This window comes from Eleginops maclovinus, chromosome 20 (assembly GCF_036324505.1).
Source record: "Eleginops maclovinus isolate JMC-PN-2008 ecotype Puerto Natales chromosome 20, JC_Emac_rtc_rv5, whole genome shotgun sequence".
Classification (NCBI taxonomy): Eukaryota; Metazoa; Chordata; class Actinopteri; order Perciformes; family Eleginopidae; genus Eleginops; species Eleginops maclovinus.
Window position 1 is genome coordinate 18,957,940 of NC_086368.1, and position 15,257 is coordinate 18,973,196.

General features: G+C 40.5%; 1 protein-coding gene across 3 annotated transcripts in view; it reads left to right on the forward strand.

Annotated features, from left to right (window-relative positions):
• kcnab2a (potassium voltage-gated channel subfamily A regulatory beta subunit 2a) overlaps positions 1 to 15,257 on the forward strand; it is a 75,185-nt gene that overhangs the window by 16,074 nt on the left and 43,854 nt on the right. For all 3 annotated transcript variants that reach the window (XM_063910201.1, XM_063910203.1, XM_063910202.1), the window contains exon 2: positions 13,550 to 13,718. In XM_063910201.1, the coding sequence (XP_063766271.1) occupies positions 13,642 to 13,718 (77 nt within the window). In that variant the 5' untranslated portion in view covers positions 13,550 to 13,641. The remainder of the gene's footprint in view (positions 1 to 13,549; positions 13,719 to 15,257) is intronic.

The following is a 15,257-nucleotide window of genomic DNA, read 5'->3' on the forward strand; positions in this document are numbered from 1 at the left end:
CTGTTGGGCAGGTTGAGGTTTTTCCACTCTTTGCTCTTTCAGGCTTTGGTAACAATGTGTCTTCTTGTCTGTAAACAAGTGGTCCTCTGCCACTGAGACCACCCTCTGATATCCGTTCTATTAGCAGGATGGCTTGTAAAATGATCAAGATTTTTTTTTTTTTTGCTTGAATACCTTGTGATACCCTCTTACTTAGCGTCCATTCTCATAGAGCATCCATTGTGCGGTTGTATGTTTTCCAAGCAATATAATAAATACAATGTTGTTGCAGATGTAAAATAATTGTTTCTGTATTGTCTGTAGAAAAATTATTTCCGCCTCCCGACTAAAACACTGCTTGTCGTAGAGACCGTTGCTAGTGTGAACCGTTTAGGGAAGTTTTTAAAAAATCATACAAATACAGACAGTATTATTTCAACAAGTACGCAGTTTTTATCTTGCAAGTTGTATTGTTGATGCTTTGTTTTATTAATTAGAAATGTGGAACTTGAGAAAAAAATGGTCAGGCAGGTCAATCTCATGTTTTTTAATGCCAACATAAATACACATATTCACTGGCGTAGGAATATACAGTTGTAAACAGTTTTGAGATTAATTGTGCAAAAATAGAAAGGGTTTTTATAAAGTGACATGGCAGAAATAGTGGTACAACATGTCAAGGGAATGGATACTTAAACAGGTTGAGAGACAGATGGACAACACTGTAGGAGGTAGCAGTACAGAATGTGAGATACACATATTTAGATAAAGACAAGGATAGACAGGGTCCACATTAGACAGGACTCGTACTCATCTCCTTTTTGAGGATTATTTACAAACGGAGAGAATTAATAAAGGTAGGGTTTGAGTCTTACTCTAAGCTACAAGCATCATCAATCTTTATAAGAAAAACACCTTGAAACTCTTAAAAGAAACACACTGAGCCATGCATCAGTAATTATATCTATATCGTTTTAAAATGTTGTACAATTATTTATCTACAAATAGTCAATATTTAATTACCTAATACCTAGGGGTGCATCTAATTCAATAAACATTGATCTTGTTTTGTCAATGCAAAGTGAAAACATTGATGCATACTCATTTTGAATTACTTTAAGCTGACCATGGCATGTCGTTTAGGGATTTCATTACATCCGGCACAAACATCAACTTTGTGCAGGTCAAAGGTCAATGTCACTCTGACCTAAAAAACCTCCCTTTTAGCCTGAAGTCCGGTACTGATATGCTAATTATCACAAAATCTCTCAAAGGTTCTTATAGGAAATAATTGTAAATGAAAAAGTCATGACTTAATTTTCGGGTAATTAGCCATTAGATTAGCCACTAACTGACACATTCTATCACCACAGAAAAAATAATCCAGTGGCTGTCGGTATGTTTGGTGGAAGGAACACAGCCTCTCATACACAGAGAAGACGCAGATTGACTCACATGGCTGGGAAGATATAGACCTAACAATAATGGAATTGTAACAACAACAACAACTACTGACCCTGGGCAGATGCACACATTAAATGTTACAGCAGTGCTGCCAGCAGTATTTCACAGTTCCACATGTTGCCTGCTGTTAGCTTCACGGTTTACCAAGGTTATTTTAACGCTACAGATGGTACCTGGACACATTGCTCTGACACACAGGATCCAAACAAGCGCTATTACCTTAACACACATGGAAGCCCTCTCTTCTTGGAGCGTAGCTGCTGTTGCCCCAGGGACACAGAAATCAGTTGGTTAAGAAGCACTTGAACTTTCACGATGATTGTCTATGACACTGACTATGGGTCACATGAATAAACCATGAATAAACAGCGTGGCTTTAACCCTTTATGCCTCAGGAAACCTGGCGCTATTCTCATGCTCGACTGCGGAAGCACTATATGTTTGTGTAGGTATTCTGATATAATGTGAGTGTGTTGTGCAGAAAAAGATCGAGAGAGATGGTCTAAAGATGTCCATCAACCCTGTCTTCCTATAGAAACTGTAAATAAGTATGTTAAAGCATGCTTAGATGGATCCATACACTAGTCACTGTGTGGGACACTTGCATGTAGCCATTACGTTCGGCCTACTTTCTACCGAAGACTGTATTTGATATGCTTGCTGCACATATTTGTACACATATTCTGTTTGAAGGCACATTTCTGCCTCCTTGATGTTTAAAAACAAGCCAGTACCCAGCTGTTTGGATCCAGGAGTTTTGTGTTTACAATAAATACCCTCAGTCATGCTACATGTAGAGTAACTTTTTTAAGCAGTTGGGTGCATTGCCCTATGGAGTCTAAATGTCAGTCACCAAGATAATGATGTGACTGATGTTTGCACTCTAGAGCTGCTATAAGGAGGTGCGTTGATATAAAAGCGCAGCTGCATACAGCAAGTGTCCTGAGGTGGTATGTGTGTGTTTGAGAAGTAACCCTGACAAGTCATCCATGAGAGATGTGCACACATGTACAGTTAATGCAAATAATCTGTAGTCTGCATGTAATCCTGGGGTTACCATAGAGTGGTGCAGGGATCACGTATTTTTGAAGGCCGACCGGGAAGTAAGCTGCGCATGGGTTCCCTCGACAAAAAAAGCAATGCGATTTTCTCCATATGATTTTGGAATATTGTAAAAAAAAAAATAAGATCTGTGGAAAACAAACCTGTTTGATAAATGCACATTTTGTTCAGCCGAATAATCTCCACATGTCTACCCTACTTTTATAATTTTCGAATCATAAATCTAATCGCCAGAAGCAAAATGCTAACGTTATGCTATAAACGGACTACAGACGAGTACAGCAGGGTCGCACGACTTCAACGTCACGGCAACTTGAGATCCTTTCAACTGACTTCCGCGCGCTTGCATATTTTAACAAAGCTTTTCCTTTTAGCCACACTGAATTCAACTAAAAGTCATGGCAGTTTCAATTAATTAATAATAGTCAATCGGAAGTGTTTACATCTTCGGCGTAATGACGTACAACTTCCTCGACAACTTCTGTAGTCCTATTCAGCCACTTAATAACCATCGTTTGTCAGACTCTTTAAAAACCACCGGGGGGTATTTAATGTCGTAGTACAAAACGTGATCCGTCTCTTAAATTTGTGTCAACCACAGACCTTATTTTGAGCTATTTTCCAAAATCCTATGGAGAAATTCTACTAAGTCTGAGACAAGGGAAGCGGAAGTGGTAAAATGCTAACTCACTTCCGGTTTTTAGGACTCGTTCCTGCACCACTCTATGATGGCTAAAGCAGGACATAACACTGCAGACTATCAATGTCTCACAGCTGATAACCACAGTAAAGACCACAACCCCCCCTAAGCTGGCATTTAAAGCCAGCGTGAATCACAGATACTATGTCAGACAGGCAGATTGTCTGTGCTCCACAAATCTTCAGGGTTTTGCTGCCATTTCAAAGGCACAGTATGGGGCCCAGCTGGACTTCTGGTAATAATAGTGCAGTTGTCTGTGTCTGCCAAGACTTTTTGTTCATGTTTACATCATTATGTTGTTTAATTTGTTGTGACACCAACCACATTCTTTGATATTAAGTCCCTCTAATACAGGGACTGTGAGGGTACCTCGAAGATGTTCTTTATCTTATATTTGTTTTGGGGGCATAATACAGAAGGGGTGAGGCAGCGGACAACTTTGTCATTCTTGGTACTGATACCAGATAGCTCAAGTAAGATAATTAAAATGTAAACTGGCAGAAAATCATTCTGTTGGCAGCAGCTTGACCTTCGTATATTCATGTAGCATACACTAATTTGATAAAGATCTAATGATAAACGATTTTTTCATTCTGAAGTAATGTAAAATATAACCTTTTATACTAAATGGGGCGATGCCTGCGAGCAAGTTCAGGCAGTCAACTCGAGCACCAATGATATCATTCGCACGTAACGCCCCTTGTCACTCTTGCAACCAACCAAACATAGTCTTCCAAATCTGGCGCTCTATTTAAGCTGTTGGATCCGCCTACCTCTGCCTCGCTAATGCAGCTGCTGCTACTACTGCTGTTTCCACGCTGCTAATCATCACTCAATGTTCTATGTTAATATGTGGAGTGATGAGGCCCGAGTCTAGACGCCAAACTCAAACTATATACCGTTTCTAATAAGCATATTAATGAAACACGTGAGTTGTCTGACTGAAATAAAAGTGTTGCTCCTTCTTAGTTTGCTTCCTCTTAGTCTGTATGTACAAACTCTTAAAAACAGGTATGTGGTGCTGTTCTTTCATTTCATTCATTTGCAATAAGTAAATGGATCATAGTATCCTGCATGTCAGACAAAATGGTTGTGTTCTTCAGTGGATCTAATTTACCTGAACACAATTATGATTAATATACGTGAAACTGCTTGTTATTATGAACGTGACTTTGTCTGCATTGCTCGTCCTAGTCATCATTGTCACACTGAGTGGGCAAACTAGCATGGACGGTGTGAGTGAGGACTGCGGGTGAGTGGGTGGTTATACTGCATGTGTAATATTACAGTTTGACACAACGCCTCAGTGCTATACTGTGGTACATCGACAGCCTAGGTGACACTGTAGCAAAGTGGACTAAGGATGTTAGTGACATATTGGTGATTTTACTTGAGTTACTGACCATGGAGCTTGCCAATATTTGCATCAAACACATTATTGCCATGACAAATGTATTCTTCAGAACAATTATTTTTGCTTTTAATAAGTAACTTATGGAGGGACAGAAAGATAGAATACAGGGTGGAAGAGTTGGGGGGTAACATGCAACAAAGCCCAGGTTAAGCCCCATTTTGACTAACATTTTGAACCTAAAGCTTGTTTGTGTTAATGCTCTGCACTTGAAGTAGCTGAGCAGAAGTAGAAGAAGAAAAAGAGGCGGTAGTTTCCTTCCTGTGCAATTCTCAACTATACTAACACCATAGCAGGACTTGAAATGAGATGCGAGAGAACACATCTCCACCAGTTTGGAAAGCAAAAGTAAGCATAAAGTAGTAAGGGTGGGAATCACCAGGGTCCCCACGATACGATAATATCGCAATACTTAAGCCACGATACAATGGTATTGTGATTCTACAGTATGCTAAGTATTGCTAAACGATATATTGCGATATGGCACATTTCTGATTTCTTCTCCGACTACATCTTTGTTCTGACTAACTTCCTGGCAATCCTACTGACTTTACCCATGGCCATGACTGCAGAACAGAAAGCTCAGCACCCTCTAGTAAAAAGAAAAGGCAATTGTTACCACAGACTTTCATTTGGATTTGAAATATGACTAGTTTATATAATGAAATATCGATACTTGGCGTCGGTGCATCAATATAATATCGCCAAGCAAAGTATCGCGATACTATGCTGTATCGATTACTTCCCCCACCCCTACAAAGTAGTAGCCTAATAGCATGGAAACATCACCTCCCTTTTACATATTCTCCCTCCTTCAGTGAGCTTGCACTGGTTAGAATGACACGCAGGAAAAGGAAAAGCATGTCCTGTTCCTGTGAAGAGGCAGCAGGAGGCTGTACTCAGACCATCCCATTACTTAAAGGTCACCGGGCTGATCTTTGCAACACTCATGTTCTGGCCAAGTTACTGCAAGACTAAATCATGACTCCTGTTTCTTAACTCATTGCTAGTTCCTTTGGTATCATGTGAGATCAAAGGTTAACATTACTAAAAAAATATCTGTTGAGGAAAGCATTGTCTCTTTCTTGTAGTGTCCCATGGCAATTTCAAAAAGGGGCTACCCTTTCAGAACGAACCATATTTAATATTTAATATTTAGAGTGGTCTAACACACTGAATGAAACTCTGCAAGCTAAGCAGAATCTCGTATTAGTGTATCTAGACATTTAATTGTCTAAAGCATGGCAAGCATTGATTAATAATACAACATATATATAAATATATATAAAATACCAAATATGTGAACAGTACAGTCAAGTTCCATGCTCTACCAAAGGACATGAGGGGAGGGGGGAAAAGGTCTGAGAGAGACCACAGTGGGAGGAGTGATGCATACTGTAGCACTGCTGTTCTGCAGGACCACAGCGTCTGCTCAGTTGCAGTTTCCTCTTCTACTTTCGCCTCCTTTCCCAATTCTTTAAATTCAGGAAAAGTGTTTTTTTCTCCCTTTCCTCTCCTCCTCACAAGGTCTGTGTTGGTTGTTAGTCGCCGCAGGCTGTTTCTCCCGGGACCACTCAGAGTCTGTCCAAAGAGCCGCCAGCCACTTACTGCATCTGCGACCAGATTTCATTAGAAACTCTGGACCATACTCTGTTCTCCCCGTCCGTTGGGAACAGCCTCTGTTAGAGAGGCGCAGTAGCCCTGAGGGAGAAGACTGAATCCTGGATGGCTCGAAAATAGAATATTAGAGGTATCAATGGCTTGTATATCTGAAGACATTTTGGAAGATGCATAAAAAACCTTGTGAATTATTGAACAATCTATTAAAATGATCTGTGTAAGTATATAAATAAAGAGCCAGCAGTAGGCTATTAAATGCATTTCATTTGCTGCATTATCTCTCCACCGACTGCACAGACTCTCAGGAATCCTAAGTGTGTAGAATACATCTGGCAGATTAAATACCACCACTTCCTATAGCTTCAGTTTTAATGATTTGTATTACAGCAACCGAGTCAGCCTACCTGGCGCATTGTACTGTATTCTCTTTTTTAACCTGCTATGGGTGTGGTTGCACGCCATATGATAATGCATGGTTTGGAAGCCTTTTCTATATTAACGGTTACTGAATTCATGAATTGGATTTATTTTAAGGCAGAATGTAAATAGTTTGCTATGCTGCATAATTGCATGCTTTTGTTTGGTTCGATTTTGTGTATGTTTGTTTGTTTATTTGACTGCACAGCTGGTCTGGAGGTTGTAAAGGGAGTTATAAATAAAGCTTTATTGTGTTGTTTTACAATAAAGTTAATTTTTTTCATTTTAGACAATTATACTCATTTTTACTAGGGCTGAACGATTTTGGAAAATAATCTAATTGCGATTTTTTTCCTCAATATTGCAATTGCGATTTAATATGCGATTATTTTTTCAAGGTCCTCTTCTCATGTATTTTTCAACAAACGCAAGCAATAAATCAATCGTGATTACAATCTTGAACCTCGTGGGGTAGCAACAGTAGCGAGGCACGTTCTGCACAATACCTGACGTTGCGCAGCATCTTCCTTTTTAAAGCCAAAATAATTCCACACAACTGACGTGCCGCCCCTCTTTGGTACCAAACTCCCAGCCGTGCACTCTTCTGACGAGCCTGAGGCCATTGTGCAACAGGTTCAAGCGCAGTGTTGACTTCTTTCCCTGCCTGCTCGGCTTCGCTCGGCTCCGCTTGGCTCGCTCGCAAGTCACGTGACCAGATCACGTGACCAGTCAAATCGCAGCATTTGCGGTTGGAAAATCTCGTTTTGTCATATCGCGATATTATCGCAAATGCAATTAATCGTTCAGCCCTAATTTTTTACACAGTTCTTTGTCAATTTTATCCATAACAGGGTTGCATAGTCATGCATAAAGAAAAACATGTATACCAGAAACTATTTATGTAGTTTCAGTGATTTGCTGCTGTCTTCTTGATCCTCCCTGATACTTCTGGATTTAGGTGTGTTAGAACAGTCTAATCCCCTGTGCAGTGCTGATAGGACTGATACTTGAAAATGGATTGAAAAAAAGGGAAAGCTATGCCTGGATAAAGAAATGTACAATGTTAAGCATAGAGAAGATTGTGTAGTTTGGCCAAAAACAAATTAATGTATTGCTCATCCTACTTCTCTGAAAGGCACACACAGTTCATTTGAGAGTGGAGGTGCAGTGGGGAGTGAGTGGTCTGAGTTGTGAGCAAATGGTAGATGGTCAGTTTAATCCATAGTCTAACCTAAAGGGGTGTGAAGACAGCAAGAGACAGAAACCCTGCGTTAAATCCCACTTTTTTTTCATTGCCCTGTTTGTCTTTGCTGTGCAGAGGGTGTGATGCACTCAGAGAAAGATGGTCTCATGTTTCTGCTGCAGTGTGCCTGCTGCTGCTCCTGGTTCACTGCAGCCTCCTCTCTGTCTGCAGCAAAGGCTTCACCTCGGCCTCAAAGGCCCAAGTGTGGTTGTGCAGTCGCTGGCCAAATTAGTTGTAATATTGTAGCCATTCTTTACACATTTCCAAAAGGTGTCTCTGACCTGTACAATGTTTTCATTAGGTGGTTTTGTGGCATGTTGTTCTAATGTTAGGGGTTGATTGTGAGTCTGTAGAAAAGAGGATGAAGGTAATGTTGAGCAAGGACATAATACAGTGCTGATTTATCTTCATGCTGTCAGTGATACAGGACACCAGGGACCCTACATATCATACTGTATTATGGCCTGTTTATGCACATAAGTTTTAGGAAAGTAAAAGGAATTGGTTTATGTTTTTCACACCAGAAAAGGTGTAGCGCCCCGTTTGAGAATGACTTTGCTCAGATTGCACATAACGTAGCTCTATGGTATTTGATGTTACAGGGATTTTGGTGAATGTATCGGATTTTTTCTGATTTCACAAAAACGTAATTATTCACTGTTATTTTTTGGAGTGAAAAATATAGTATCTGCTCTTTAGATAAGATATATAAATGACACCTGAATACAAGATGGTGCCACAGACGTAAACACCAATGCCACATTGGAGCACAGTTAAAAATACAGCTGTTTATGCTGTCTGAGGCTCTATTTGACATAAACAGATTTTCACGAACAGAAATGTTGTTTTCTGGCAACACTTTCAAATGTTACTGGGAAAATCTACATTTTGGTTTGAGGGCGCAGCGCCCCTGTAACATGGTTTAAACGAAACCCTGATTCAGATTTGATTCATGCAGTGTGTTCTTTGTACTATGGCAGTAACCCTAACATTTCATTCCTAACCCCGGTATCATGACATGTCCTATCACCAGATTTGTCACAATACAAAGCCTTACACCTGACCCCCACATTTTTTCAAATGGTTATTGCTGAAAAAAACTAACGCCACAAATAACATTAGAAAAGGGTTTGATGTAATTAAAGTCTTGAGGATTATAATGTCAATGTACAGAGCCCTGTCTGCATAAGACCTTTGCAGCTGAACTGTAATCTACGCTGGCCAAGTCACAGCAGCAGATGATGGGCATGGCTTACAGTTTGACCATAATATGTGATAAATCTCTGTGTGTGAAACAGCTGCAGCTGTCCTAGAATTAAATGATTCCTGACAGCAGAGCTCTCAGTTGCGCTTTTAACTTCTCTTAACTGGAGGGCGGAGGATTTGTATCAGAAGTTTGCTGTATAAATAGGCTGTTTATGCAAATTGCTGCTAGCTTTTTCTCTCTGTTGGCAGCCAGTGACCTACACTGTTTCTGTAATCAAGGGCCCTCCACAGCTTAACAGAAAGGAGGCCATTTATGAAACCACAAACTGTCTGATGATGAGGGTAGGGATGATGTGCCAACATGCATTCGCATGCTTACATGGCTCTGACTTTCATCTTTTGATAAATGTCACTGAAGAAGAAAAAGGAGATTCCTTCTGAATCCTCTTTGTAGCCTGACGGAGGGAGAGGCTGGGTTGGCTTCTCTCTGCCTGACTGATCTCCCATGTAGGATATCCCCGGCAGTTCTCGTCTGTTAGCCTGTCTCCCTCTTCCGCAGCCATCTGCTCAGATCCGTGTGTTTTCTGCAGCTGCCAACATACTCCACAACACCATGCTGTGCTTTCCAGGCCTGCCTGCTCACGTAAGCCCTGTCTCAAGAGGGAAGTCACTGGAGATCTTGAAGAGCAGCCTTTGGTGACTCAATTTAGCATTTTGTTTGGAAGAGATTGAGGTGTATGAGACAAGCTTAACAAGGGCTATGAAGCTGCATGTCTATCATGGCTTCAGCTTGTCAGGTACGATATGGCACCATCCCCCATTCCATCAGGGCTGGTTCTTTGACTTCCACCTCAAGCTGTATCTAAAAAGAATCCCTTAAAACTATCATTTAATATATACAGTTTTAAATATATATCATAAACAGAAAATCTGATATATAGGCTAATATTTTCCAATAGATTTGTGATTATTTGCCAAAAAACTGCAGTCAATTAACATGGCAGTAAAACAATGTGAAATGGCACACTTTAAAGAGCGTGTAACTCTGGATGCTTTAGGTTTCAGATCAACAATAAGACTGCTTTAAAAATGCAAGCGGCTGCTTTGGTGTGGGCGTGTTGCTACTTGCTACAGGGCAACGGTAAGAAGATAAAATACAGGAAGTCCATTTGCATGGCTCATCAGATGCTAGGACTCTGATCGATTCCTGTGTACCTGACATCACCTTGTGCTTTTCCTCACATAATTCAGAAGCAATGTTGAACGGCAATCGTAGTAATACTTTCTTAATGTCGAACAGCAGTATCAACAACCAGGAGAAAGGGCAGCTGTAGTCGGGTATCAACTCCTTTTCTCTTCACTTTCCTTCAGCTCCGTGTCCCTCTTTCTCTGTCGCTGCAGTTTTAATCTGCAAAGTGCACCTTGGACCGTTAGTGCAGTAAATCTGAACCCTCTACCTCGAGCCAGGACGAGCCTGTACCGCAGTGCTGCAGTCAGCAGCAGCAGCCTCTCTGACTGCAGCTCACTACAGCTTCTCTGAGGGACTGGTGCATTGCTCTACAGTGTGAGATCAGGTGTAAACACTAAATGTTTTGAAGTATCCTAATAGGCTAAAACAGCTCATAAGGTAAGTCATTAAACTGCAGAGAGGGCTGAAGTAGGCATCGAGCTTAGAGACCCCTTGTGGTTGTTTATCCTAATTTATGCAAACATGCACTAATTGGACGGGCCAGGTTTGACTCAACGGTTCACTTCAAAAGAACTCAAATATAGGACTTTTGTTTTGTTATGTAATGAGGATGCTAATTGTGTTATTATGTAAACGTTTTGATGTTGACTAATGACTGTTGTTCCTCTATTATGATCTAGTTTGGGTGATTATTTGTATGTATAATTACTCAGAACTGCAGTACAAATTGACTCAAATATAACTTTAGCTGCACCTTAGTTGTTTGTTCTTATTGTGTCTAGCTTGTTAAAATAATCGGTGTCTTCTATTTAGATCAGTTGCATATATCCGCTGTGTAAACCTTGATGCATCTCTGATCTCCCTGCATGGTTGGCTCTTTATATTGTAGGTGTAGCTGGTGTGTGTTCCTGCGTGCGTGCAATGCACTTAATCGATGGTCGTAGTGCTCTTCTTTTCGCTCTCACTCATCTAGAGTTATTCTGGAAATCAGTGCACAGTTACTGAAGAATGACCTTCAAAAGGACAAACCAGTTTCTATGCATTTTACAATTTAACTTGTGTTTAACGGAAGCTAATGCAATATTATTTAGCTTGGCTTAGAGCTTGGCAACTCAAGCAAAACTAAACAATATGTCAGTTGTGTAAGTATATATAAATTCTTGCATATTTCTTTGAAACCTACATGCACACTAAAGATGATTTTCCATAAACAATCTCATTAGGTTAATATTTTCACATGTTTGTTGTATTGTTCACCCTATAATATTCTCACTATTTCAATATTAGGTTATATGATTCAAAATATTGTGATGTTCTCCTTATCTCCCACCTACAAGAAAGTATGCTTTCAGAGCCCCCCCCCCCCTCACTCAACCCACTGTGTTCTCTGATCCGCATCAAAGACGGATAATCCAGGAGGTTTTTGCCGCTCCGTGTGGCAGATTTACTACCTATCCTTTTATCGGGGTCACGCCATCATCATCACCTGGTCTCAGTCTGACTGGTGTCCCATTGTGTTATGATTGAAACGAAACGGGCAGTGAACGTTAAGTAGGTCCTTGGGAACATGGGACACCTCGCAGCCAGGGAAATTGATGTGGAGAGAAAGTCACCTTCATGTTATCATTACGATGTTGTTACGAGGCGTGACTCACGTGAGTGCATCCGCTGGCGAAGTAGGGTAGCATGGGCTGCTCCGCTCACAGCTCTGTCAGGGTGACATGGACTTCACTCTCCCCGCCGCTCTCCTCATTTAATTTGATCCACTACAACTAAACTGGGCTAAAACCTCAGCAGTGCCACTCCCCTACCTCTCCTGTACCATTATTGGATTCAAATGTCCTGATAAGGCATTTCAGATGTGTGTTAATGGTATGTATGACCACCTATCTCTCCCTCATTGATGCCCAGCTCTGTTGCTATAGTCCTCTCTACAGCAGTGGCCTGCAGCTTGGGCAGACTCTGAATTATTCATAGAATCAAGTCGCTTTCAGCTCTGGATCAGCTACGGTTTGAAATCATGCACAAACACATGGTAAACCAGGATGAAGAAGTATGATCAAGATCTTTTTTTTCCTGTGTTGTGATGTGATAATCCTCTCTGTCTGGTTAGTATTTCTGATTATTCCAGACTGGTGTACTAAGCCTTTACAGTGTATATCTGTAACTCATAGCTGTGGGAAACTACAGGAGTGATGTATTCATTGTGCTTGTGTCAGTAGTGTGAGGACACTACTCCATCTAGTGGTGGAGGCAGGTAGCAGTCCTTTGTAAAAGGTGTCACAATGTCAGATACCTTCACCTGCCCCTCCCTTTTTGAGTAATGTTCATGTTTCACTTTAGTTTTATCTTTAATGTCATTTCCCAAATACAAAATCTAATATGAGGCACATTTATTGGATTGCCTTTTGGTAATCTAGCACTCTGCAGTATTTGTTGAGTACAATCTGAATCTAGTCCTTTATGAGGTTAGCTAATGGACTCTGTGGTCTTTGCAGAAATGTACATCCTGGACTGCATGAAGCATGTCTGAGACCCACCTTGCTTTTAGATAACTGATAAACTCCAGTTGTGTGATTCCAAGCCGGGTCAATGTGGAGCATACTCTCCTCCCCTTTAATGGCCCTCTCATGCTCCTCACCCATCTGGGATGTGATGAGGCACAATGTTTAGCGGCCTTCATTTCTTTTCTCCTGTGTCTTCTCTATGCATTCTCTGTTAATGCTATAATCTCTAATGAAAAATAATGAATGGGTAGAAATGATGATGAATTTGAGTACAATGCTTGCCAGTGATGTAAGTGGGAGCTACAGTAGATTCTCCTAGCCCTACGGTTATTTTTGGACTGCTAAAACGTAATGTTATAGATTTCCTACCTTCATCAAAAGTACTTCAATGATCTATTTTTGACATAGTTTTAAGCTGAGCAACTGAACAGCATGGCATTCAATATGTGAACCTTTTTTTTCTCTGAGAAACAGTGAGAGAGTGGTTGGATGGGTGTTTTTCCTTCTGACCTCAATAGAACTGCAGCATTGCTATCCACAGCTGAAAGATCGTCGTCTGTGGATCGTTGCATTGTTAGAAATATTTGTAATACATGGATTAATATGGTATTTTGTTGATAACCAAATAAATAAATGGATAATAGTAAAATGCAAACAGTACTTGGGTGGGCCAAATATAAGCTTTATGGAGACAGATTTGATGTTGTTTTGGTCCATCATAGACTTACATTAGTGTCTCTCTCCTGTCCAGAGGTCCCTAATTGGTGATAGAGTGTACCCTGTGGTCCCGGTGAAAGAACACCACCCCCGGCAGGCTGGCCACACCCCCTCCTTCCTGCCTCCATGTATCCTGAATCTACCACAGACTCCCCTGCTCGCCTCTCCCTCCGACAGACTGGCTCACCGGGCATGATCTACAGGTGAGTAAATGGCTGCGTGTTGTGAACACAGACACACATGTCTCTTGAAAATTGCCACATTGTCACGTTAACATCGCCCTAATAAAGACAGAAACCATTTCTTAGTGTATATGCATTAAGCACAAGCAAAGTTCTTGCAGTCCCACAGTGCTAAGAGTAAGTCTGAAACCGGTCCAAGAAATGAAAGCATAGGACAAACCTCACAGGGAGCTGCAGACATATTGCAGCATATGTAATTGTCATTAGTCTCAATAGTGTTATATTTAACCTGCAGAAGCAGCATGTCCACGCCTTATTGTGCAGACTGTCCTGCACTCTAATGTTTCAACAGCATGTGGTGCCAATGGCCCATCATCTCAGAAAGCATCTGTTCCACTCTTCTTCTTGAGCAGCTCTATGGCAGTGTTTCACATCACCTCCATTCTAGCCAGACGGGGAGCAGTGACATCTATAGGTTTTCTGATACTTTACTGAAGTTATTTGACTCTTATTGAACACATAAGAATAAAACCTTTTGACATAACATCTGATTTGCTTTCACTTGATGTGATTTGAGACATTAAGAGAAAGTATTTCTCCCTTCATTAGCTTACACCATGACTTTTACCCGGTTTAAAGTTCTTTCAAAAGGTAACGAGCATCAAATGGTGTAGGTGGCTTTGTGAGGGTCGCCCTGTATTCTTTGTAGATCCGACCCATAATGCCTGGCTAACAAAGAGCATCGAAAGTCTGTCAAATATTGATAATGAGTTATGTAATAATATTTGTTTGAACTATTATGTCAGATATATAGTACTTTTTCTGTTTTGATTGTTGATTCAGCATTTGGGATGTTGTGTTTGTGTGTGTTTACTGAAATTGAAACCTAAATGTTATAATGCACATGTCTCTACACAAATATTTTGAGGTAAGCACTCCCTATGAAGTACACCAGGAATGGGTTATCGATGATCATTGCTTGTCGAAACACAAACGCTTTCTTATCAGAACAAGGAAATGGTCAGTGTGTTGGAAAAAAAAAATCTTGTACTGAATGAACTCAAAGATCAGATTAATTTTAGAGACTGAATGGACTGCTGGACTGCTCTTGTCTTTAACTTAGAGCCGAGCAATCCTTGAAAAAACACAATCATCTACTGTATATGTACATTGTGAAATGATTGCTTATCTAAAGCTCTGAAAAAAATTAAGAGACCACTTCTGCATTATCAGTTTCTCCGGTTTTACTGTTTATAGACATGTCTTTGAGTTAAATGTTATTCTTTTTTTATTGTATTCTATTAACTACTGACAGCATTTCTCTGTGTTGGAATTCAACAGACACTGGAATGGCTGCCATACATGTAGAGATTGAGATTTAAGAAAAATTTGGAATGGTCTCTTAATTTTTTTCCAGAGCTGTATATTAGCATCTTCTAATTTGATTAGAGTTTAAGAGAAGTGTCGTGGTAGCTGATAAACAGAGTGGTGCAGTGATGATGTATTTTTGTAAGCCGACCCGGAAGCTTAAATCGCAAAGGCTTCCTTAGACAAAAAGAC